The 25,620-nt window shown below is 45.1% G+C and overlaps 3 protein-coding genes across 3 annotated transcripts in view; 1 reads left to right on the top strand and 2 right to left on the bottom strand.

The window, feature by feature from the left end:
* Nucleotides 1-4,945, bottom strand: part of bltp3a (bridge-like lipid transfer protein family member 3A) — a 47,906-nt gene extending 42,961 nt beyond the window's left edge. Inside the window, exon 1 of the mRNA XM_088921316.1 lies at nucleotides 4,832-4,945. Within this exon, the coding sequence (XP_088777442.1) occupies nucleotides 4,832-4,875 (44 nt within the window). The 5' untranslated portion in view covers nucleotides 4,876-4,945. The remainder of the gene's footprint in view (nucleotides 1-4,831) is intronic.
* Nucleotides 4,946-7,240: 2,295 nt separating this feature from the next.
* snrpc (small nuclear ribonucleoprotein polypeptide C) lies at nucleotides 7,241-14,330 on the bottom strand. The gene is made up of 6 exons (XM_088920453.1): nucleotides 13,332-14,330; nucleotides 12,603-12,645; nucleotides 11,737-11,845; nucleotides 10,679-10,771; nucleotides 9,374-9,478; nucleotides 7,241-8,073 (listed from the first exon to the last, which is right to left on the bottom strand). Exons 1-6 carry the CDS (start codon nucleotides 13,337-13,339, stop codon nucleotides 7,949-7,951), a joined length of 483 nt encoding a protein of 160 aa, XP_088776579.1. The 5' UTR covers nucleotides 13,340-14,330; the 3' UTR covers nucleotides 7,241-7,948.
* The window catches only part of ilrun (inflammation and lipid regulator with UBA-like and NBR1-like domains), a 24,676-nt gene continuing 13,347 nt past the window's right edge, over nucleotides 14,292-25,620 (top strand). Inside the window, exons 1-2 of the mRNA XM_088920452.1 lie at nucleotides 14,292-14,581; nucleotides 24,393-24,547. Of these exons, the coding sequence (XP_088776578.1) occupies nucleotides 14,424-14,581; nucleotides 24,393-24,547 (313 nt within the window). The 5' untranslated portion in view covers nucleotides 14,292-14,423. The remainder of the gene's footprint in view (nucleotides 14,582-24,392; nucleotides 24,548-25,620) is intronic.

The raw sequence follows: 25,620 nt of genomic DNA, 5'->3' as shown, positions 1-25,620 counted from the left end.
TGGGTTCAGGTAAGTATTACACTGTTGATCTTTTTTCTTAATATTACCGTCCAATATTTCCCATAATTATCATACACATTATAAACAACATAAGTTATAAAACAGGAAATATACACCTACAAAAAAAAGCACTGCTGCTCTTTTGGGAGAATCAAATCTTAATAAAAACCTATCACGTAATGCCAAACAACTTGAGTCAGCACTCTGTTTGGACTTGGGAAGTCCCCAAGGCAAGCTTGGGAGAGGGCTGGAGACTGTGGGAACACGCAGTTCTCCTGCTTTGAAGAGAACCACTGCTTTCATTCATTTCCATCCCAGTCAGCCAATATCCTCCTGTTTCGTGCAGAACTGATCTTCCCAAGTTGCTTCACTGTCAGAACATCTCTGGTGTTGACAGGCCAGTTGAGCCCGAAGTATACTGCTGCACAGAAGAAATGCTGTGCTTAGAATCTAACGGATTTCCAGTTCAATCTGATGGTTTTGATCAAATAGTTTTAACACGTAGCAGAAAAAAACCACAATGCAAACAAAACTACAGATCGAAGAAACAGGGTTTTTCATGGCTTCGGCGTGAATTGTGACATTCTGCTGATGTGCAGGCTCGGTCCTCCCAAAATTTCTCATACTTCAGCTTCTTGAGTGTGGAAACTATTACACAGGCGGATCCAGCAGCCATATCACCCTGCAACTCACAACTGGCAGCCCACTGAAGCTCAGCGGGTGTGAGCCTGGTCTGTGTCTGGATGGGAGACCTCCTGGGAAAAACTAAGGTTGCTGCTGGAAGAGGTGTTAGTGGGGCCAGCAGGGGGCGCTCACCCTGCGGTCCATGTGGGTCGTAATGCCCCAGTATAGTAACGGGGACACTATACTGTAAACATGCGCCGTCCTTCGGATGAGACGTAAAACCGAGGTCCTGACTCTCTACGGTCATTAAAAATCCCAGGGCGTTTCTCAGTGTAACCCCGGCGTCCTTACCAATCATGGCCTCCTAATAATCCCCATCTATGAATTGGCTACATCACTCTGCTCTCCTCCCCACTGATAGCTGATGTGTGGTGAGGGTACTGGTCACTTTGGCTGCTGTTGCATCATCTAGGTGGGGCTGCACACTGGTGGTGGTGGAGGGGAGTCCCCATTACCTGTAAAGCGCTTTGAGTGGAGTGTCCAGAAAAGCGCTATATAAGTGTAAGCAATTATTATTATTATTATTATCATCATCAGACAGGTGTGCTGGTCCTGGGCCTGTGTAGTGATCAGCCTTGCACGATATGCCCTGTCTCCCTCAGAGCCTGGTTTCTCTGAACTAGCCTGCGAAGCAGAACTTATTCCTCAGGCAACTTCACTCACAGAGCAGCATTTTCAGTCATGCCAATGGCAAACACATACAGTATATCAAATTGAGCAGGGCCACAGCTTTCTCAGTCTTGCAGTAACTAAAATGAGCAAAGACTATTTACATTGATTCTCAGCTCATTCCAGCAAATTTAACTCCACTGGAATTAAACATTGAGCACTTAAAACATTAAGCACTCGATGGTTTTCATGGTATCACAAGACCTAAGTTCATTATTTTATCTCAATACACTTATCTGTTCGCTCCTTAAAATTTAAATAACGTTATGCATGTGTCTGATAAACTAACGATGCAAAATTTGACTTGTATTTTCATTGTGCATTAGTTTGTGTTATCACATTGACAGCAGTGCTATCACCCTGTAGGCTGATCTAGTCAGATCTCAGAAGTTAAGCAAGCTGGGCCTGGTCAGTGGGGACACGGTGACCAGGGACACTGTGATATAGGAGGTGCCAGCATTCTAGCGCAACATTAAGCCAGTCTAAGTCCGAACTACCTGGCCAATAAGGACCACATTGTAAGAGTAGGGTTATTAGCCCTTGTGTCCTGGATAAATTCCACTCTGAGCCTGCACAAACTAGCCCTCCTACAGCTTCCCCTTAATGGCTGAGAGAAAGGGAATGGCTGCTGTGTGTCACCCAGGCGGGGGCTGCACTGCAGTGGTGGATGAGGTGGGTCCCTTCTGTACATTAAGTGCTTTGGGATCCTTGGTGGTGATGAATATTATATAAACATGAAATTAGTCCTCCCTTTCAGAGATCCAGACTCCTCTCCCCATCTTGTATTTCAAACCACGGGTATCCGAATTCAGGGCAACTTTCCTTGAGATTTTACTCTGACGACAGAAGCGAGGAAACAAAAAAAGTACTGGAATCGTATTTTCTAAAGTAGCTGCTCCAAACACTCAGAGGTTTTCAGAGTGCCTTACTCTAAACAGCATTATACAGATGCCTTTTCTGCAACACTGGGAGCTGGAGTCTACCCTGCCAAGAATGGGCGCAAGGCAGGGTACACCCTGGAAGGGACACCAGTCCATTACAGGGCACACACTGGCACACACACCAGGGCCAGTTCTCCCAGAAGCCAAGCCACCTACTAAAATGTCTTTGGAATACTGAAGGCAACTGGGGCACCCGGAGGAAACCTACACAAATATGGGCAGAACACACAAACTCCACGCAGACAGCACCCCAGGTCCGGAACTGAACCCAGAGCCCCAGTTTATGAAGCAGCAGTGCTCGACACTGTACCACCATACCGCCCCACTTTTTTCTCATTTGATGAATAACACACGCCACCCAGTATGCCAACATATTGCTTTTCAGGCCACAAAAGTAAACAAATTAAACCACCTTAAGTGACAGACCAGACATTTTGAGTCATTTGTTCTCCACCCCTGGTAAGGGATGTGAAGATTAGCATGGCTGAGTATTTCTGAGTCACTGGAACTCAACGGAGCCTGCAGTGCTCTACTAATCTTTCACTACCAGTCAACAGTCAACAAACACTTTTAATGTAACACACTTTTCTCAAAACAAGCTCTGGAAATCGACTTTTTCCCCCCCAATGCATTGCTGCAGTGCCAACTGCCTTCATGTGGAAAAGGTCTGGAGACAGGGGGGTTTCTGCGGGAGACCCTCACAGAGGGGGAGCCCGCAGCTACCGCTGGAACTGTGAAGACGGGGGACTGCTCCTGTCCGGTACAGGAGTAGGGCGATCCAATCTACAGCTGATCCCCCTCAGCCTAACTGACAGAAAGTGAACAAGGCAGGGTCACAGGAGAGTGCCCCCTGGGCATCACATTTTGCGTGGGCAACCGCTGGGCATGACCTCGAGCTATCCCAGAATGCCCTCACTGACATCCAATTCAGAGTCGTAGGTGAGCACTGGGCACAAGGCAGGATACACCCTGGACAGGACACCAGTCCATCACAGGACACTCACACCAGGGCCAGTTTTCCCAGAAGACAATTAACCTACAAGTATGTTTTTTGACTGTGGGAAGGAACTTGAGGAAAAAACCCAGAGGAAACAAACATGAACACGAGGAGAACATGCAAACTCCACACAGATAGCACTCCATGGCTGGAACCAGACCCAGGCCCTAATACTGTGAAGCAGCAATGCTAACCACTGCGCCACCGTATCACCCCTCCATATAAACCAGGCTTTTAAATTCAGCAACAGCTACTGTGTGGCGGGCCCTCCGGTGGGCTTGACATGACGGAAGCTTTTAAGACCTGCCTCCAGCCTGGGCTGCCCCGGAGCGCTCTCTCTGTCACCTTCAGTCACTTGGCACCCAGACAAAAACATCTCCGAAACTGGGTCAACTGATGAGACACGAGCCACCAGCTAAGATAGGATGTGTGCCTGTTTAGGGGGGGGGGGGGATATTGATTAGGAGACCGGCTGCTGTCTGACATGCTGCTACAAATTTACTGCTGTTATGCTTAGCTTTCAACGTGATGACACGGGTGCCGCATACACAGGTAGCGCGGTGAAGTGTTGGTGTGCTCAGGAAAAGCGGCGCAGAGGTGGTGGTTTTTTTGGTTAGACAGCAAGAATTCAAACAATAACGGTCTACGTGTGCGTTACTGCGGTACACAGGACCGAACAATAACATACAGCCTTTTTAACTATTTGTGTGCGGGTATTTCGAAATCGAGTCGATGTATGCTCATACGGATGTTATGGAATGGGTGTTAGTAAGCCCAGGACGAACCGCCCCGCTAAGGACTGTAGTGCTATGTGCTCACGACACAGCTCGGGTGGTGGAAAACGGAGCGCGAGACAACAGACCGGGGTCTGTGCGGACTCCATTACGTCATCCTAAATTATTAACCACTGCAGTCCCAGATACTGTAGGTGAATGGGAACCCGGGGACATCTACAGATAGGCAAATCGCAGTTGCGATTCATCTCGTCGCCGGGTTTGGATTGATAATGGAAACAAATATTTGAATATCTGCATTAGTGCAGCTTCTGTTTGCAAAAGCCTGACTTTGAGGACAAATAGGTTTTTAAAAGATTATGCACATCCATCTTAATAGCTTGTTTAAATTTCAAGTGTTCTCCCTCCCAGTCTGTGGCTGAGACTGGGAGGAGGTGGTTCTGTACAACTAAAGTCCATTTAATTCGCATTCGCCTCAAGGATGCGCCGGCTGGCACCTCTCAGGCGGCTCATATACACTATGGGAAACGTTGACGATATACAATGCAGGGTTGGTTTATTGAAGGAGCAGGTGATGTACATTCAAGACGTGCCTGTTTCCTCAGCACGGAACCAGTTCTTAACCGTCCACTAGCACATTACGGTACAAAACAGTAATGAAAAGTTTTGCCCTTTCGCCTCGCGTTAGTTTAAAGGCATGCCATTGAGGCAACACAAAGAGAAGCTTTTGGGTTTGCTTGGCATAGCAACCACAGACAACGATCTCCAGGGTAATAAAAGAAAAGGAAAACGACATCTTCCCTTACCTGGATAAATGTTTAAGAATTTGTTTTTTTATAATCCCCGCCATGTCAGCTGAAGTTCTTGACTGCTACAGAGCTAAGAAACCTTCGGATATTGCGGCGGGAGTTCTATTTCTATCCCATCTCCCTTGCACCAACATCTTATAATAGGCTTGGGCACTGCACGCCGGTCCTCCAGACCCGGTCTGCCGCGGTCCCACAAAGCACGGCGCGCGGGGACGGGCTTGCCAGGGGGGGTCAGGGGTGACCGTGCGCAGGAGGCGGTGAAACTCAGTCCCCCGTTCCCTCACTGCTGGGCTCAGACGTCCGCCTACTGTGGAGCCAAAATGGCTTCTGTTTCTCAAACGCACACTTCAAGGAAAAGAAATGAAAAGGAGCTCAATAACGCCACCTTTTGAACACATAAAAATGACAAGAAAATAGGTTGGAGTACATGAATGTGGTTCAATTGAACTTCGTATTGGTAAAACTAACTCACAGATGATTTACTGCAATGTGTGCAAAAAATAATAAAATCCTTTATAGTTCTAGTGTTTTGGGGGTCTGTTTAATATGCTCGATGTGTATTTTAGTCTCCTAATAATTTGTGGTCACTACAAAAATTGAATTGAAATGATATGAACTTAAGGCAATATTGGGAATGCACGTGGGATATGTATGCAAATTAGGAGAACATGTCTTCGGTGGCGCAGTGGTTGGCATTGCTGTCTTGTAGCACTGGGGCCCTCAGTTCAATTCTGGACCTAAAGTGCTATCTGCAGGGAGTTTATACAGTATGTTCTCCCCTTGTTTGCTTGGGTTTTCTCCTACAGTCCAAAGACATATTGGTAGGTTAATTGAATTCTGGGGGATTGACCCTAGTGTGAGTTTGTACAGATGTCTGCCCTGCAACAGACTGGTGTCCCATTGCTTGCTGGGATAGGCTCCAGCTTCCCCATGACCCTGAATTGGAAGAATCGGTTAGAAAATGGATGGATTTCTTCCACTGGGCTTCTGTGTTATCTGTTACGAGTGATGAACAGCTCAGAACGCCAGTCCATTGCAGGGCACATACAGACACACACTCACTTGCACCAGGGCCAAGTTTCTCTGAAGTCAATGAACCCACCAGACTGTGGGAGGAAACTGGTGCATATGGAAGAAACCCACGTGAACGGGGGGGGAAAACATACAAACTCCACACAGCTAGCATCTCAGGTCTAGAATTGAGCCCAGAGCCCCAGCTCTGTGAGGCAGTGATGCTGATCACTGTGTCAGTGGCAGGCAACACTGTCCTGTACAATTCTTGATGTTCCCAGAAGGATGCTCTTATACACAGGGCATTACTGTCCCACCCACCTGAAATCCAGGCGTCCCTGTCAGACCCAACCTGCCTGCCTTGGAGACAGTCTGAATCAGTCAGGTGACACTGCCCCAAGGCCCGGGATCAGTCAGTGCCTCATCTGCTGTGCAGTCCTACAGCTCAACTTCAACCTCTAAGGCCAGACTCGGGGCCTCAACAGCCTCCCTTTAGTAGGTTTTACACCCTTCAGCTCCATAACAACAAGGTTCCAATGTGTCCAATTAAATAATGAGATCAACTACCATAGTTGACTGTATTCAGGTGGAAAGTAAAGCAGAAACCTTCTGGCTCTCCATGACTGGAGATGTGCTGACCTGCATCATGAAAGACAGGACTTCCCCAGCACCCCGTAGACAACCTCTGCTTTACAATGGTGCAGGATCCCTCCAGGATACCAGGAACTTGGTGTCAAAGCCTCCTCCTTCCCTCTGAACTGCCCCTGCAGGGGGCAAAACCCCAGCCCCTAGAGAGCAGGCTGCAGTACACCTTCTGCCTCACTCGTGAGTGTGCTGGGGCTTCTTGAATGAAGGAGAGGGCACTGCCCGGCTGCTCCAGCATCGACCTGAACACCAAGTCAACAGAAATGCACAGGGGCCTGCCAGACACTAAAGCTATCACTGTACCTACAGGAAGCACTATGTCAATAGGAAAAGTGCATCCAGACCAACCAACCCAACTTGACCCTCTCAGCCAACTGTGCACCCACCCCTTGGGGACCCCAGTCACTGGCAGCTAGGCACACGACCCAGGTTCAAACCTCTGATGAAAGAGCTCAGCCCATGCTTGATTCGATCTTAAAGTCAAGGCAAATATTTTAAATACCAGCTAGTTTAAATACCAGCCTTACTATTAAGCATATTGCTATTTTCATCTCAAAGCCTCACAAAACATTACCAGTTCCAGCATAAGGGAACAGCTAAATAACAACTAGCACACAAAGTGATGGTAAACATTTTAAAATGCCCCTTAATTGTAATTTTAATTAATCATTTCGGCTTTAACTTTATAATCAATGAACTGCTCGTAAACAGCCGATCCAGTACTACAAATTAATAAAGACAACAGTCTCCTTCATTTCTGGAATTTTATTTCTCAAAACATACATGAAAAGACAAGTTGTAGAGAATCCTCACAGCAGAAGCCATAGCGTAGCTTCAAGACTGGGGGGAGAACGACCCAGAAGACGCTGTAAAATGCAAATAAAAACAAACCCAACCACTTTAACCTTTAAAATGTTTAAATGTTAATGGCAAAAAACTACTAATCATAAGGGATGCTGAGCTGCATGGTTTTACTGGCTGATATTTGCATCCAAAGGTGAAATGTAAAAAGTCAGGGCATGTCGACTGTACAATGCGAATATTCTCAAAACAAGATGCTGGCACAGAGAAGCTGTAGAGATGTATGGCTGTACAACAAACTTTCTTTGACACACTTGTGATTCTCTAGAGGTAAACATTCTCATTGTAATAAGGTTCTAGTATCTGATAGTTCGCTGAGTATTTATTATACAAGCTCAAGCCAAGAAAAGTTTAATCACTAACAAACAAACTATCTGTTTGTTTTAAACATTGCAAGCTGTCTCAAGAATTAAATCATGGAGAATCTACTGTGTTAACCAAACTGAGCAGGACTTGGGGGAGAAAAATGAAAATAACATCAATTTTAAAAACACTGCTGTCCTTGGATTATCTGACTGGGGTGATGGTTGGAGAGCCGTCTCCCAGGTGAGGGGATGTGCATGGCAGAGGCGAGAGGGTCTCTTCTCCTCGGTGGGTTTATCTGTCGGGTCGCACCATGCCGGGTCTGGACGGCACCATCATGGGCCGTGAGGGTGGTCTCATCATGGGGGGGCCTGGCATCATCTGCATCGGGCCGCCCATCGGGGGCCGCATTCCTGGTGCTGCAAAGGACGGAGGAGGCTGTCAGGACATCCTGCTCAAACTCAATACAGGTATGCTGTATAAAAGCCACACAGGACTGTATGCTTTTGAGGGAAGTTTCTGCCATTCACTGTGGTCTTAATTGTGTAAAAGTAGCTCTGAAACTGTGACTTAATTCGTTAATTACTTTTTCTATCTTGAGGTAAACAGACCAATAGTACTTGCAAGAGGCGAATGGTGAAGGCAGCACATGTCAAGTGACCATCACAATGATGAAGAGTGACATGCCGGACTCCAGGTGAAATCGGGGGAAGATGCAACAGTGTGGTCCAATGTTTTAGTTTCTTAAAGACTAGAAGAGCACCCCCCTCCCCCCCGATGATCAATACCCTCCTCAATTTGCCATTTCATAACCCAGGAATCAGGAATTGTGAGCCTGCAAAGGAAGTATTCAAATAGGCGTGAGATTAGACATCTCCAAGACTGATCAAACAATTCTTGCTGAAACACACTCAATCACATGAAAGAAATCATAGCTCTTGCTTTGTAACTTCAGAGCTGCACAGTTTCTTGAGACTCATCTAAATCACAGTTGGGGTGCCTCATACCATCTACATGACTCTCAGAAATGTTTTCCTGCTGGTTTAAGGCCAGTGTCACCTGAATAGTTAATGTCAGTGAAACAAAAGCAGGAGACTCAACTCTTCTAGCACTGATCTGGGATCATAAGCACAACTTTCAGAAAGACATCACATTAAAATAAGACAAAAACAGAAAAAACGTCTACACAGCACCTCTAACGGGAAACAATGCCCTTCCCTGCACGTACACAATGAATTATCACAGCCTTCAAAACCTTTACTTTGCTTTAATTTCCAACAAATTAATTAATTGAAATACATTAAATTATTGTTATTGTTTACTGGGACACACCACAACTGCAGCAGAGAGAGAGTACAATGGAAGGAAACTCCAGAAAACCTGCATGAATTTAGATAAAGGACTTAAGAAACAGGTACACCAGACAAGAATAAGAGAGAGTTTTAACATGCATGTATGCCTATATCTGAGTGTATTATTAAACATCAAACGAAAGTAATCTTATAGAAGTGTAGTATGCATTCAGGTGCATTGAAAAGAGCCCACATGATCCGAATAGACTGATAGATGAAGATTTTCTATAAAATAATATAGCTGTTCATGAAAGGAAGCAAGAAGCTATCCCCAATCAGGAACTAAAACATCCAAAAGAAACCCTGTATAATCACAGTGTGTTAGTGCAGCTCTGGTGTTAAAGGAGATCTAAGGGGCACTTCTCACCTGGCCCACCAGGCATCATGCCGGGGGGAGGAGGGCCCATCATGGGCATCATGGGAGGACCACCCATAGGGGGCGCTGGCATCATGCCGGGACGAGGGGGGCCAGCTGTAACAGATCACATGAACAAAATTAGCAACACACCAGCAGGGATACTGGGACTATTTCCTGCTCACAAAAGAGTCAACATCTACAGGTAGTGGACATGAAAATAGAAACACCAATGTAAAAACACTTAGCAGGGCATTAGGACACAACAAGTAGCCAGTATAGACTGTATACACTGTGGAATTCTGCATGAGGGATGCAGCACTGTTCTTCCACAATAAAGGCACTCAGATTAAGCCTGGTTGATGGAGGAAGAAAAAAAGACTTGAGCCTCTTTCTAGAGCATCCCGTAATTACGGCATGAGCCACACCCTATAGCCCTCGCTTTCAATATACTCAGTGGCCCTCTCTAAAACCCCGCATTTCCATTTCCTGTCCACTTCCTGCATAAAAAGCATTCAGTTGTATGCTCCAATCACAACCTTTCTTGCAGATTAACTACTATCACGGACATCCTAAACAAGACTGAATGAAAACAGAAAGACCAATAGGCTAGTGAAGACTAGATGGATTGTACTTATTTTATGTGTACTAAACACGGCATCATCTTCAAATCTGATTTTAAATATTTTTTCATTTTCACAGCCTTGTGAAATGGGTACAAACATAGCTAGGATTAACATTGAACTAACAATGTAATTGCCACTAGTTCTCCTTCAACATCCACAAAAATCACGATAAGAATAAGCATTCCATTAATTTTATCTACACAGATCCATATAACAGTTTTAATTTGTTCTAAAAAAATACCCCCCCCCCAAAAAAAAATGCTGTTTCCTTAAAATGCTACACAATATAGAAGTAGTGTTCTCAATTTAACATTAATAATTCTGCCAAAACATTTTCAGCAGAATTGAGTACACAATATGAAATATCTCCTACTGGCACAAAATGACAAGATCTCTTAAAACCAGAGGATGTCTGATTTACACCAGTAATTCTCCTCTATCCTCCTGGCAACCAAAATCCCAGTGTTTGACTGCTCACTAGCAGTACAAGCAGTACCTGCTCACTAGCTTTAAAACATACATTCTGGAAACAGAATCAACGGTGGAAATTATCCCCTGCACAACTTTGATTAAACTATTTCACAGAAGCCTGAAGAAGGAAAACCCAGAGGTGCTAGTTCATCCATAGTTATGAAGGATGCTCCTCCTGGGTAACCACAGGGTCACTGTGCAGACCCCTTCGAAGACTTACTGATGTTAGGTGGAGGGGGAATCATGGCTCCTCCAGGAGGTGGCGCTCCAGGAAAAGGGGTGGGAGGAATCTTTCCTTGCTGGAAGGCAGCCGCTGGGAACAGAAACACATGGGCTCTTCATTTCAGCAAACACCTCTCAAGACACAAACTAAACCAGCCAACGGTCATTCCAGGACAGCATGCCACAGGGAGCTTACATTTCATGAATGCACTATTTTGCCTGAATAATCACTCATAAATCTAAGTGTAAAAGTCAATTATGGCTGCTCTGGAAAAGTAAGGAAATTTAGAGGAGTCAACTCATTCGTCTAGACAGACGATGCATCAAATCTGTGACTTTAAAATGCATCCATTTTCTAACCGCTTCATCCAATTCAGAGCCATGGGGGAGCCAGAGTCTCTCCCGGCAACGGGTGCACGACAACACACACCCTGGAAGGCATGGCAGTCCGACAGAGACAGTGACATGTAGAGGAGCTAGTCCAGATACGGTGACGTCACCGCCCTCCCTGCGCGCAGCAGGGACCTCGGCTGCCTGGGATGGGTCTCCTTTAGCTCACTCGGCTGGTTCCCTGTTGCGTTACGCCGGAGACCCGGGTTCGCCCCCCAGGTGCTGCGGGACGGAACGGGTGGCGGAGGGCACGAGCCCGCGCGGAACTGCGGCGGTCACACGCGCACACACTCACACCAGGGCCAGTTTTCCCAGAAGCCTTTTTACATACCTGCATGTCTTTGGATTGTGGGAGGAAACCTGAGCACCTGGGGGACACCCACACAAACCCGGGGAGAACATACAAACTCCACGCAGACAGCACCCCAGGTCTGGCATTGAACCCAGGGCTCCTGCACTGCCGGGAAGAAACGCTATCCACTACACCAGCGTGCCATCCAACACATTTTGATAAAATCATCAAATCATCAGCTGCGAGAAGCTCAGATCTGAACGGGAAATGGCCTCAAGGGTCAAGCAGGAGCAAGTTTGAAACCCCAGTGATTCCACAAGGACACTCCCCACCTACTATCCAGGGATACCTGTGCAGTCTCCCTCGCCACTTACTGGTTTTGTCAATGAGGCTCTGCGCCTGCTCCTCCATCCATTTCTGGTAGTAGTCTTTCACATTTTCCTTGTGCTTGCGCCCACTGCAGTGTGTCTTCCGCACAGACGGCTGCAGAAACATTGAAGCGTTTTGGAAAATATGAACCAGTCTGGCCCCAAGGGAAGCCGAGTGGAAAAACAGCCCTTTACCCATTAAACAGCCCTGCTAAACCACCTGGTAAGATCACTGCGTGCAGGAACCATTCACAACTACGAACTTCTGCAGTTTTGGAACAAATCCGTAGTCCGAGTCTGGGTCAGAGCAAACTATGGACTGAAGTGAAAAATGTCTCAAGCAGATATAATGGTCACTTTCATGTCAAGTATCACTTCTGCAGTGGTATTAAAGAATCAGTCAGGTGAAACTGAAGAAATCAGAGCTCACTAGTTCCACGATTTCTACAAACACCCTGAAGGGCTGCAAGACGTCATTACCCAACTCGATAAAGAAATCTGAATTTAATTATCTTGAGATGTGGGATGCCTTAACAGTTCTCTAGTCAAAAGGTTTACGAAGGTCATTTTAAAAGAACAGGCTGCTGGAAGCAACTGCATCTCAAATGCCTCCCAATGATTCTCTTGCACTTTTTATGTTGTTGATACAATACATTTGCTCAACAATTTTGTGTTTGTGGAGCAACGACACAAAACCACAGTCACGATTGCCTGCACACTCGCTCAGTATTTCATCAAGAGAAACGTGACACGCTCGGATTTCGCAGCTGCAAACCCAGCATGTTAATCATCTCTCCCTGTTTCCATTCTGCAAATACTTATCCGCTCCGTTTACCAACTTCGGACTTCCAGCACAGCAGTTGGGAACTCACCGAGTCGTGCGTTAAGTATGTGTCACAGTAATCACAGTAAAACCTGGAAAAGAAAAGAGAAAATGATTAATGCTTCTACAAACTCAAGACACTAAACCGGCGAATCAAAACAAAAAAAAAATATATAACTATTTTCAGGACGTTAGTGTTGCACTCCGTTAACCAGGAAAACAAAACGACCCTATTTACATAGCAACCCTGTAATAAGGACACATTTCCAGGGGACATTGAATTGAACATCATAATCTATTAACTATGAAAAAACCTACCAACAGAAAATGCGTCAACGTACTTTAGCAACACTATCTTATAATATAGTTATAGCTTTTTTTTCAAAACTGCATAGCTGTGGCGCATTTAAACTATATTCTCCATTTAATAAACCGTGAATAAATGTAAAGTAAGCTTTAATTTGTTGTGCTGAAAAGCCACACTGAGTTAGGCACCAGCGTCTGAAAAAACAATAATGTTGCTACGCGCCATACTTTATGTATGACCTTAGAAGCGTCGTATTAATTAAATTAAAAAGCGTCGATCTAATAAATGAACGTTAGCTCGATCAGTGAGTCATTCATTGTTGTACTTCGATATTACCACATGGTCTTTCATGATAAATTACCATCACGAAAAGCTCTGTCTTATTCAACTGCAACTCGAGCGCACCGTACACCTAATTATAACACAAGATATTACGAGCTATTAACTTTAAAGATGAAAAAAAACACTTACTTCGGCATCTCCAAACATCAAACTGCTGCAGAAAACGCTCTTCCTGTCGCCATGCAATCGGAAGTGACGTACCCTGGCGGCGCATTTTTTTAAAGATATTCACGTCCATCAAACTACAGCACCCCCGTCTGGTAACTTTGTGTTAGTCCTCCAGCAAATCAAGGTAACTGCACAGGACTAAAAATCACTTCTGGTTCGTTTTATAGTGTTATTATACGTTTTTCCAATAATACAAGTTCTTTCGAGAACAATAGCAGAGGGACTCGATTTAAAGTTCAGTCCCGGCGTGACGATTTACAGACTCGTAATGCAAAGGGTTGAGACCCTCAGGAACTGTCTAGCAGGACCACAGATAATTAGAGAGAAGTGTTAGACCTCCGTCTAGCCTGATTTCTCCAGATCTCAGAGAGCAACACTGGACCTGGTCAGTACTGGAATTGGAGATCTCTAAGGGAAACCAGGCCACTGCTGTAAGTGATGCCTGTGGACCAGTAGGTGGCGCTCACTTCCCCAGATCAGAATTTACACATCACTTCCCCAGTATGGCCAGGAATACTGTTTTTTAAGAGGCCCTGTTCTTCAGATGGCTAGTCCGCCATCAGGTGGGCTAGCAATTCAGTCTAGAATGATGTGTATACCTCCTATATGTCAATCGCTTTGGGATTCACTGAGTGTTTTATAAACACAATTCTCAGTACTATAATTTGATTTTGTGTTGAGAACGATTTCTGGGATGAAGGACCTCCAAACAGAAAGGATGAAAATAGTGCTAAATGAAAACCAAAACGGGGGATTATTTGTCTCACAATAAATCTCGCTTTCAAAGCTCCCAAGGAGAAATCCGAATGACATCAAAGACATGGGAGATCTTCGTGCATCTCGAGTAGCAACAGATGACGTAAAAGCCGCCACACGCGCCGTGACGACCTCAAACCGCTGTGGCCGACGTCTCCGTAGTGTGACGTCGGCGTCTTCCCAGAGCTCGCCCCAGCCATGCGCAGTGAGCTTGTTGTTGGGTTGGTTGTTATGACTGGCTGAGGCCTCGGACTAAATTAGGAGAGAAACCCCCGCTGCCGCCCCGGGACACCCGCCATGGAGGGCATGGACATGGACCTGGACCCGGAGCTCATGCAGAAATTCAGCTGCATGGGCACCACCGACAAGGACGTCCTGATCTCCGAGTTCCAAAGGCTTCTTGGGTTCCAGCTGAACCCGGCCGGCTGCGCCTTCTTCCTGGATATGACCAACTGGTGAGTCCGGGGATGCACGGGGCCTTCGCCGTTAAAGGGGAGGACGGAGTTGTGTTGTGTGTTAGCCCAGCTGAGAGTGACGCGGTTTTGTGTTCGCCACAGCTGCCCGCCTGATGTTGTCTTTCTGCGTTGTTTCCATCAGGCTGTAAACCCCGTCGGCGATTTTACAGACAGCCCTGACCGAAAAGGAAAGTGCAGGAAGTTTCGATCTGTTTGTGAAAACAAGGGGGGGGGGATACGTGCCATGTTGTGTGCGGAGAAAATGCGGCGATTTTAAAGTGTTCAGGGGCTGTGAAAAAGGGACTCCCAGTTCGCGAAGTCTTGTCTTCCCTCGCCGAGTTGTGGAATGACTGGTAGCGGCAGTAGTAGCAGCCTGTCGGTGCGCGTCTGAGAGTAACTGTTACACTTCCAGCCCCTTCATTGAGGGCAGCGAGTCCGCACTGACGTAAATAATGGAGCCTCGCAGAGGTTTCTGTACCGTGCAGCGCATTTCTGACCGAGACAAAAAGATCAAACACTCCAACCCCTCAACATCTAGCAATCCCGAAGACTAGGGACAGAGTTATACAGCGTGTGATTGCTCACACGTTCTCGGCTTATTGCTTTAGTTTCTCTTTCGGTCTCTATCTCCTAACCACATCCGAAAGGTTAAAATGCATGCCCGTAGTACATAAGGATTTTATAGTAAGTAAATGAGGGCCATTCTGTGAACTGTACCAGCATTGTGGCATTAGGTAAGGGCACCTGCTGAACAGATCGATACAAATTCAGTGTTGTAAGCGCCCCAAAACAAAATAGTCCCGAACGGGCTGTCTTTTAATTTGGAGTACAAAGGCGATGAATCGCCATCCGATGTCGTGTTTAAAAACGAGATCCGAGCGGATCCGTGCGTGTGTGTTGAGGTCTCGGATCGATTTCACAAAATCGGAGCAGCACGATAAAATGCGCGACCGCCTGCGGGGGTCGGGGCTCGTAGTATCATTGCATCATCGCACTCGCTTGCGAGGTGTTTGGATTTTTCCAGCAAAGTTTAAGATCGTTGGTGATTAACGTAGCCCGGTCTTTAAAAACAACAACAACTCTGGAGTCGTGAGTCATGTTCACAGTATCGGTGGACACGGGCTGCGGCGAGTAAATGATCTCATTTCACGGGCGAGACCGGCCCGACAATCACTGGTCACGTGGTGCTCGCGGCGCAACAACGCCGGCTAAAATTAGCGCCGCTCCGAGCCTGGCCCGTCACCTTTCACCTTTCCTGAGACGACTAGCTCCAGGCTTTCCGATTGTCAGCTCTCCTCCCTGCGCGTTTTCAGAGCCTCTGTCGAAATTGTTTCCGAACGGCGCAGGGAAGAGTAGCTCAAGTCAGCTAGTTTAGTTTGTATGATTTCACACGATGGGCGTTTCGACATGTCCAGTTTTTACGGAACTTTTTTTTTTTGGTAAAATGTCCATCCCAGTCGCATTATTACGCTGATTATTACTTTTTAAATCGGCAGGGTCGACTGTTTTTCTCCCACCCTGACCATCAGTGGAACTACAGTCGCCACGGCACTGCTGAAGGTTTTAGATTTGTGTCGGTTCTGAATTTCTTGGCAGCCGCACTTCGCAGTACCGACGATTTAGGGCTGCCCAAAAAAGAGGTATTTGTGATGTTAAAGTCACTTGGACTAAAGCAACAGGTACTTCTTCACTTACAAGAACTTGACCTCAAATTCCAAATTACCTCAAATTATGGTTGAGGTAATCTTCCTTCAAAGTAAATTCACACAACACCATTGAACTCAATAATCCTCCTTAGTAGTTCAAGTAGGGAGCTGCGTCAGCTGGCGTGGGCTTCAAAGGATTGAGTAAAGGTTTACTCCATGCTGAAAAGAGAAGAAAGAAAACACAACGATTTGGCTGTGGAGCCTGCTTCTGGTGTGAGAGAGAGACTGGCTTCGGGTGAGTAACAGCTGACCTCCCTCTCTTTCTTACACTCGAAGCAGGCCCCACGGCCGAAACGTTGTGTTTCTTTTCTTCTCTTTTCAGCATGGACTAAACCTTACCTTGATCCACCTTAATATTTAGTACGAGGTTCTAATTCACGCCACCATTGTCTGTGAATCCCGCGGCTAACACTCCTAACCGCTATCTGAGAGACAGCCTAATGTTTGTGACAGGTATTGCTTGTGGTTTTCTCTTCACTGGTCTGGTCTCTGCTGTGTGCCAGAGTGGGGGACTGGTGCAGTGCGAAGACAGCTGTGTCAGAGACTCCACCACAAGCACCATGGTTAATGGAGCATATGGTGGGCAGAAAAGCTGTGCTGGATATCCTTGATACAGGCATGAAGAGGATGAATAGCGCCTCCTGCTGGCTGAAGACAGTGTTGGCATTTCCACTTAGCTAGGGGCCATCACGATGCTTAGAAAAAGAAAGGATTTTCAGTTAGTTTCTTTCCTTCGAACCTGCAATATACATCATGCTAATTTTGGTGCGCGCACACACACACACACCTTCCCCCCGCACACACACTTACCGAGCATGCATTTCTCCCTGTGCATCCCTCAGCCCACAGTGAAGACCCCCAGACTCCCCCCCAGAGAAGAGGCAATTGACAAGACGTTTTTAAATATGCTGTTGAAATGCTTTGGACACAGACTAGAAAGAAGAGAAGAACAGAACGTTCATCACTGTAGTAGACACTTTTACATATACGTTTGCTTTACTGAATGGTTAACCAGGTACTCTTGCAGGATATACTGGTGCCTCTGACATATCATGGCTGCCCAACGCTATTGGTTTTGTTAGGCAAGTTTTACAGCAAAGGAATATGTAGCTATGAGCTTATTCTACCACAGCTGATTCAGACTCGGAGCATAGGAGGATGTATCCTGATTAATGTTTTGTGGTGCTACAATACATATTCCAGAATGCTAACTCTTATTGTCTCAGAAGCTGGGGTCCTGTTCCAGTCAGAATGGATTCTGTTCCAGTTTTTCCAGTGTACATCTAATACAGGTGTGACCTGGAAAGAATGCAGACTGGCCTCTCTCAGGACATTTGCTGTCTTATTCTTAAACCACTCCAGGGTAACTCTGGACCCTTGTCCTGCTGAAAGGTGACTTTTTGTTCTGCATCTAGGTCTTGAGCAGACTGAAGCAGGTTTTTCCTCTAACATTTGCTTTGACTTTTCTCCACCCATTTCCCCCTCTAGCCTTGACAGGCTTCCCTGTGAGAAGCAGCCTCATAACATACTGCTGCCACCAACCTGCCTGAGGAGGGATGGTGCTGACTGAGTTTGTTGGGTTTGTGCTGGATCTAAAACTCTGCATTTCAAGTTCCAGTTCAGTAATCTCACCACAAAACCTTTTGTCATATTTGCACTGTCATTTAAATGTTTGGAAAAAAAAACATACCAGCTAGCTCAAAGTTCAAAGTCAGCAATGGGCTCGCAGTGGCATCCCTGACCAGTTTCCACCTTCCCTGGCTGCTCACGTTGCAGAGGCAGCCTGATCTAGGCAGTGTCTGGGTGATAGTATCCACTTTTGACTTCTAATGGCTGAATTCAGTGTGCTCAAAAAGATATTCAGTGGCTTTGAACATTCTTTTTAACTTGCGCCTGAATTGTGCCTTCGACAGCGTTGTCCCTGAGTTGTTTTGAAAGCTGCTCGGTTTTCAGATTTGATCCTTTGCTTGAAATTCACCGAGGGACCATACACACACCACACACAAGTGTCTTTATTCTGAAATAATTTAATTCGCTATTATTGCACCCCGCCAGACTCCGCTCAACTAACTGTGTGACTGGTCAAAGTAATTTTGTGTTCCTGAACTAATCTCCATTTGTCACAGAAAAGGGCATGTTCATGTTCACTGCCTGAATAGCAGTACATCATACAGTGTAGCATGTAAATGTGAAGGGTTGACAATCAGATTGTCCTGGTGCTGGGCGGGTTCTGGAGTCCTTATCTGCCTGTAGCAGAAGGGAACATCAGAGAGGTAACTGGTTAAGCTGTTGACGCCCTGCTTGGTGTTTTTATTCATGTATAGGGGGCTTTTGCAGCACATTGCTACGCGTTGTTGCCCTCCATATCGATTTATGGCATGTTATTTTAATAAAAGTAGAAGATTCATTTTACAGTTCTCATCTCATACTGCACAGCTGGGAGAGTTTACACAAATTGCCTTGTCCGAATCCAGTAAATAATGTATAATTCCTTGCATTTGTGAAGCAGTTTTTATCCAGAAGAGTCGCAGAGCACTTTAAAGACAGAAGGAGTCCATGAGTGAAGAGCAGCCCCCATCTGGGTGACTTGTGGCAGTCATTCTGCACCAGCAGCTCCCCTCCGCTGGACATAGGATAAGTTACTTCACTAACTCAATTAAGGCAGAAGTTGAAAAGTATTTTTATTTAATTATAATAATAATAATAATAATAATAATTGCTTACACTTATATAGCACTTTTCTGCACACTCCACTCAAAGTGCTTTACAGGTAATGGGGACTCCCCTCCACCGCCACCAGTGTACAGCATCCACCTGGATGATGTGACAGCAGCCATAGTGCACCAATACGCTCACTACACACCAGCTATTAGTGGGGAGGAGAACAGAGTGATGATTCATAAATGGGGATTGTTAGGAGGCCATGATTGGTAAAGGCGAATGGGAAATTTGACCAGGAAGCCAGGGTAACATCCCTAAGACCCTGGATTTTTAATCAGGGCCTCAGTTTTACGTCTCATCCAAAGGACAGCGCCTTTCTACAGTATAGTGTCCCCATCACTATACTGGGGCATTAGGGCCCACAGAGACTTCCAGGGCGAGCACCCCCTATTGGCCCCACTAACACCTCTTCCAGCAGCAACCTTAGTTTTTCCCAGGAGGTCTCTCATCCAGGTACTGACCAGGCTCACACCTGCTGAGCTTCAGTGGGCTGCCAGTTGTGAGTTGCAGAGTGATATGGCTGGTGGCCATTTGGTCTTAGTTTCCAAACACGTGGAGCTGCAGGACCTAACATCTCAGCCAAATGGCAGTATGTCCTACAGCAAGGTGTTCCCTGCCTCCATACTGGACCACTGGTTTGGAAATTCATGTTCAGCAGGAAGAGCACTTACTGGTCCACCAGCACTTTTTAACAGCAACCTGGTTTTCTTAGTAGGTCTCCCATCCCAGTACTGTCCAGGTCCAGCTTTGCAGAACTAAAGAGATCTAGCTGGATCAGGTGAAAGGCTTGTAAAGAAGAGACTGTGCTGAATGCATTTTCTACTCTGCTTTCAGGGTACCAGTGCTGGAAAAAAATCATTTTGTTTTGCTTTTTATTTGCGCAAAATAAGTTTGAAACATCAGCGTGTATTCACAAGTACGGTTCTGGAAATGCTAGCCCAGACACCAGCCTAGAAATGTGGGAAAGAAGAAAATCTGAAGGCTCTTCTTATTTGATAAAACTGCCTCTTGCAATTTAATCATTACTGAGCTTCTAAAACATGAAGCTGCAGGTATAGAAGAATAGGTATAGAAGAACGTCTGGAAGCACTGTTTTGTCTTGTGATTTAAAATCCAGATCTGTTCTAATATGGAGTGTTTTGGAGTGGTGCTCAGCATTTTTAGATCCTGTTCGAAAGTTTTACTGACAATGGAAAAAACAGATGTGTTTCCAATCATAGAAGTCCATATCTATTGAGAATCGGAGGAGTTACAAATCTGTCCCTCGTAAGGTAAGAGATTTGACCAGAAACTGTAGGCTTTGCGGCCACAGAGGTTTGTTTTATCAGATGAGACAGCCTACAGCTGCAGTTTGCCAGCATATGAAAGATCACAGAACAAGAGAACTTTGCACCTTTGCTTGTAAAATTCCATTGACCACAGAAAACAGAAAAGCTTTGCCTATACAGGATTACTCTCTGAACCAGTGGTTATAGCTGAGGCGCCTCCCCCTTCCAAACAAACACACTCTCTCTGCTTGTACAAGGTGTTCTATACAGACTAGGGTTAAAGTTTAATGGATAATCCTCAATATCTGACAAGACAGGACAGTACATTATCTGTGCATATTTTCGGGAACCAGTCACACTGCATTGTCCGTGGTCTTCACTGGTGTCATTTTTCATGATAATGCATTTTTTATGAACCCCGAAATACTGAAGTATCGCCTCACAGAAACACTGTGTCTAGGACGCCCAGATTTCTTTGACGGACACCTGCACTCTTGGCCAGCAGCAGGTGATGTCCACTGACGGTTTTCTTTTACTAACTTCAGCCACACTTCTTATCTAGTTTTTCAAATCCATAAAATAGTAGAGCTGGTTGGATACTAACTCTGGATTCATGGATAACAACTCTCGGCTGCTTCTTTCACACGGTTGTCCCATGGAAGGACTATAACTCAACGCCAACCACTAGAGGCCGCCAAAAACACATGAAAGACATTCAGGGGATATGGTAGTGGTCAGTGGAAATTTGGGTTTTGGTCATTTTAGTTATTAAGGGGTGGAAAAGTTATTAAAATCTATTCTAGCTTGTCTTTTCTTTTATGAGGTTGTGCCCAGAAAAAAGCCAAATGACTCCCTGGACCTGAAAAACATGCTTCCAAAACAAGGGAGCTCTCTCATGACCTCCTGTCATCTCACAGTTTTCACACATCGCATCATAATAAAACTTAATCTTCCTTCTCCTCCCTTTTGGTTTTTTAACAGATATGTTTTCCCAGAGCAAAGAAATTGATACTTTAACATGATGGGGTGCTTAATCTGGTGCCCTGGCTGAATTCTACATGAACTTTTATATTATTCTACAGGCACTTTTATAAAGCACTTTACATCCATGGACCCCAGAGCACCTTAAGTATAGGAGTGTTCCCACACAACAGGGCTGGGATTAGTGGGCCAGTTCTCTTTCGGCTTTCGGACTGACGGAGATGCCTACGACTTGCAGTGACACAGGCAGCAGATGCGTCATAGCTTCAGCCGATGGTGCAACGACTCCTTCAGCTTGTCAAATGACAAGTGACTCTGCAGGTGGGCGTGTTGGAGGAGCATGTCTGCCTGTCTCGTTCTCATCCCAGTGGGTGTGGGAGCCGTCAAGTGCCAGAGACTTTGAGTCGTAAGAAACTCAAGTTCCGAATCGAGTGGGTATAGTCTAAGTAAACACTGCTCATGAGGAGATATAGTCATGTGACAAAGAAAGTACACCCTCTTTCAATTCTATGATTTTATATACCAGGACATAACAAAAAATCAGCTGGTCCTTACCAGGTCCTAAAATTAGGTCAATCTAACCTCAGGTGACAAACAACACATAACAGATTCCACTGTGTCATTATTTATTTAAAAATAAGCCAACGAACAGAAGCCATGTGTGGAAAAACTAAGTACACCCCCTGATTCAGTAGCTTGTAGAACCGCCTTTAGCAGCATTAACTTGAAGAAATTGTTTTCTGTATGAGTTTATCAGTCTCTCACATCGCTTTGGAGGAAGTTTGGCCCACTTTTCTTTACAACATTGCTTCTGTTCATTGATGTTGAGTGTTTTCGTTAAGGCACAGCTCTCTTAAGGTCCTGCCGCCGCATCTCAATGGGGTTGAGGTCTGGACTTTGACTTGGCCATTCCAGCACCTTGATTCTTTTCTTTTTCAGCCATTCAGTTGTAGATTTGCTCGTGTGCTTGGGATCATTGTCCTGTTGCATGAGCCAATTTCGGCCAAGCTGTAGCTGTTGGACAGATGGCCTCACATTTGTCTCTAGAGTACTTTGGTGTAAAGAGGAGTTCATGGTCGACTTGATGACTGCAAGGTGCCCAGGTCATCACCCCTCCACCACCGTGCCTGACGGTTGGTACGAGGTGTTTGTGGTGATAAACATGGCGTTGTACATAATGACCAAAAATCTACACTTTGGTCTCGTCTGTCCAAGGGACATTGTTCCAGAAAAGGTTGTCATATTATGGTTTGTTCAGATGCTGCTTTGCAAACTTAAGCCGTGCTGCCATGTTCTTTTTGGCTACCCTTCCATGAAAGCCATACTTGTTCAGTCTTTTTCTGATCGTACTGTCATGAACTTTAACATTTAACATGATGACTGAGGCCTGTAGATCCCTAGATGTAGCTCTTGGGTTCTTTGCGATTTCTCTGAGCACTATATGGTCTGACCTTGGGGTGAATTTGCTGGGACGCCCACTCCTGGGAAGATTGTCAGCTGTCTTGAATGTTCTCCATTTGTAACTAATCCTCACTGTTGAATGATGGATTTCAAATTGTTTGGAAATGGCCTTATAACACTTCCCTTTTATAGAGGTGGTCACACTTCCTGATGATCAACTAATCAAGTGCATTTGATTAGCAGCACCTGGCTGCTAATTACCTTCTTAATTACTCCTTAACAGTAAGGGTGTACTTAATTTTTCCAACATGGTTTCTGTATTTTGGCTTACTTTTTGTTAAATAAATAATGACATAGTGAAATCTGTTGTGTTGTCTGTTATTTGAGGCTAGATTTGTCTAATTATAGAAGTTAGTGAGGACCAGACGATTGTTATTTATGATATGTGTAAAACCATTGAATTGAAAGAGGGTGTACTTTCTTTTTCACATGACTGTAGAAGCTGGAACCATTTCAGGACTCAAGGGCTGCAGGCTCTTGTTTATAATCCTGTACCAGGTACTGGGTTTCCATTTAAAACGCTGTCTAGCCCTGGTCCTGTATATCTCTTCAGGTTTGAATATCAGCTCAGTACTCCATGATTGAATGGAGTTATTGTGTGAGTGTGTCAAGATGACATTTTCTTGCCATGTATATTTGCAGACATGTTAACTTGATCTCCAGCTGTGTTAAGTGTAAGAAACGTATACTCCTTTTACAATGACGCCCCTTCTAAGGATACTGAATATTCATGGGGCAGTAGCGTTTAGTGGTGGGGTAATTCAGGGCTAGGTTTCCAGGCCTTTTACATTTGGAGATGCACATGTCTGAATAGAATTTTCACACAGCCTTCCTCTAGTATATAAACATTACCAATCACTTTGAATGAACATCTGTACTTGTATTGGTGCAAAGGGCTGTAAAATGTAGGCAGGAAATCCTGAAAGTCCAGCTCTGATTTTGACACCTGCTGTTCTCGGAGACTATTTGTCCTTGATTTAAAAAAATACTATGGTTTGGTCTCATTCATCCATCTTTTATCTAACCGCTTCTTCCAATTCAGGGTTGTGGGGGAGCCAGAGCCTATCCCAGCAAGCAATGGGCACAAGGCAGGATACACCCTTGGCCATAGGGTGTACACCATTCTGACCATATCACGGGACAGAACAACAGACACAAATACCAACACACACACACATCAGGGCCAGTTTTCCCAGAAGACAATTAATCTACCTGTATGTCTCTGGACTGCAGGAAGAAAGTGGAGTAACTGGAGGAAACCCACACAAACACGGGGAGAACATACAAACTCCACACCCCAGGTCCAGAATTGAACCCAGGCCCCAGCACTGCAAGGCTGCAATTCTAAGCACTGTGCCACCCCTGGTTTGGTTTCAGTACTAATTTAAATACATTTCTCTTTGTTGTTGTTTTTTTTACCCCTGTCTTCAAAAATGCAGTGGCACACTCTTTTTGCCTTGTATTTCCTTCCAGTAGCTTTGGAAAAACTTATTTAGATATGCAGTTAATACATATTTCTACTGCTAACACAGGCTTGCTTTCTTATCCAAGGGCCTGCAAGTCCCAAAACCTGGATTGGATCTATCTGCTGTGCAGTGGAAATCTTGTTTTCACTCTGTTACGTTGGATAGATATGTGACTCACTCAACTGCTTTGTCCCCTTTTTCTTCTCAGGAACCTGCAGGCAGCCATAGGGGCATACTACGACTTTGAGAGCCCCAACATCAACGCACCATCAATGTCATTTGTCGAAGACGTGACAATTGGAGAGGGAGAGTCAGTACCCCCTGACACACAATTCACGAAAACCTGGAGGATACAGAACACAGGTCTGTGCTCTTCCTTAGCCAAGCATGTTGGCTGAAGGTGGATCATACTGGTTTATAATGTGATACTAAGCAACAGGAGTGCATTCATTAGATAGGGCTTTCTTATTTCTGGTCATGTGGCAGATTTGGTTTCCCATTTACTAACACAATCTTCTGTGGAGTACAGAACTAGGCTGTCTGCTTTTGTCCCGATATCTCCAGCGATTACGTGTGCTCAGTGCAGAGTGCTGACAGATTTTGATTGCCCATCTCTGAACATGTTGCCTTTCTCTCTTGCTGTTTCGTCATTTGTATTTTTTCAGTGCGGAAGTGCCTGTATTTTAATTGCACTTGCACTTGAGTTGTTACACCAAGTCTATGCACTAGACAAGCACATGATTGATGAATTTCATGATAATGTAAAATAAAAATGTCTTCCCCGGTGTTTAATGAAGAATTTTGTCTTCGGACCCAGAGACTACGGAAAGACTTAGTAGTGCTTTATGGAAACACAGTGTATAACTTGACACCCTATGAACAAACAGGCATTTTGAGGCAGGAGTTAGCTTTTACTGGATGATGGTGAAAGACAGTGGTGGAGGAGCACAACTAGTAATTAAGTAAAGATTTGTTGGAAATTAAAATCACAAGCGCAGCTCTTTATAATTTTAAATGTATCGAGTAAATCGAAATGAGGTTGTGGTATAGTTTAGTTATTATTAATATTGTTCATATGGAAACACAAGTCAATTCATTGGACTTACTGTCACTCCCCTCTTCTAGACATAACCTGATCCTTAGGCACTTAGGCATTGGAGGACTCAAACCGGTCAGGGTGCAATCTGTTACATTCTACTCGCAAAGCAAACTCACACCTGAAGTAAATTAGAGCAAAAGGCACGAGACATAAATCTAGTTTTCATTACAAGCTGGGCTCTGAAGTCATTCCTTTTCTCGTAGACTTCTATTGTACAGAACAGTATCTTGAAAGGGATACTAAAACTTGTGCTTTCGATATAACAGGGCTTCAGCTTGAATTACTGACGAGTAAATTCACCGTCTCATTCTTATCGTGATGGAGGCATCAACGACTC

Source organism: Atractosteus spatula, chromosome 7 (genome assembly GCF_055471065.1).
Source record: "Atractosteus spatula isolate fAtrSpa1 chromosome 7, fAtrSpa1.hap1, whole genome shotgun sequence".
Lineage (NCBI taxonomy): Eukaryota > Metazoa > Chordata > Actinopteri > Semionotiformes > Lepisosteidae > Atractosteus > Atractosteus spatula.
The sequence above is the reverse complement of the archived record's forward strand: the minus strand, read 5'-3'. Positions and strand labels throughout refer to the sequence as shown.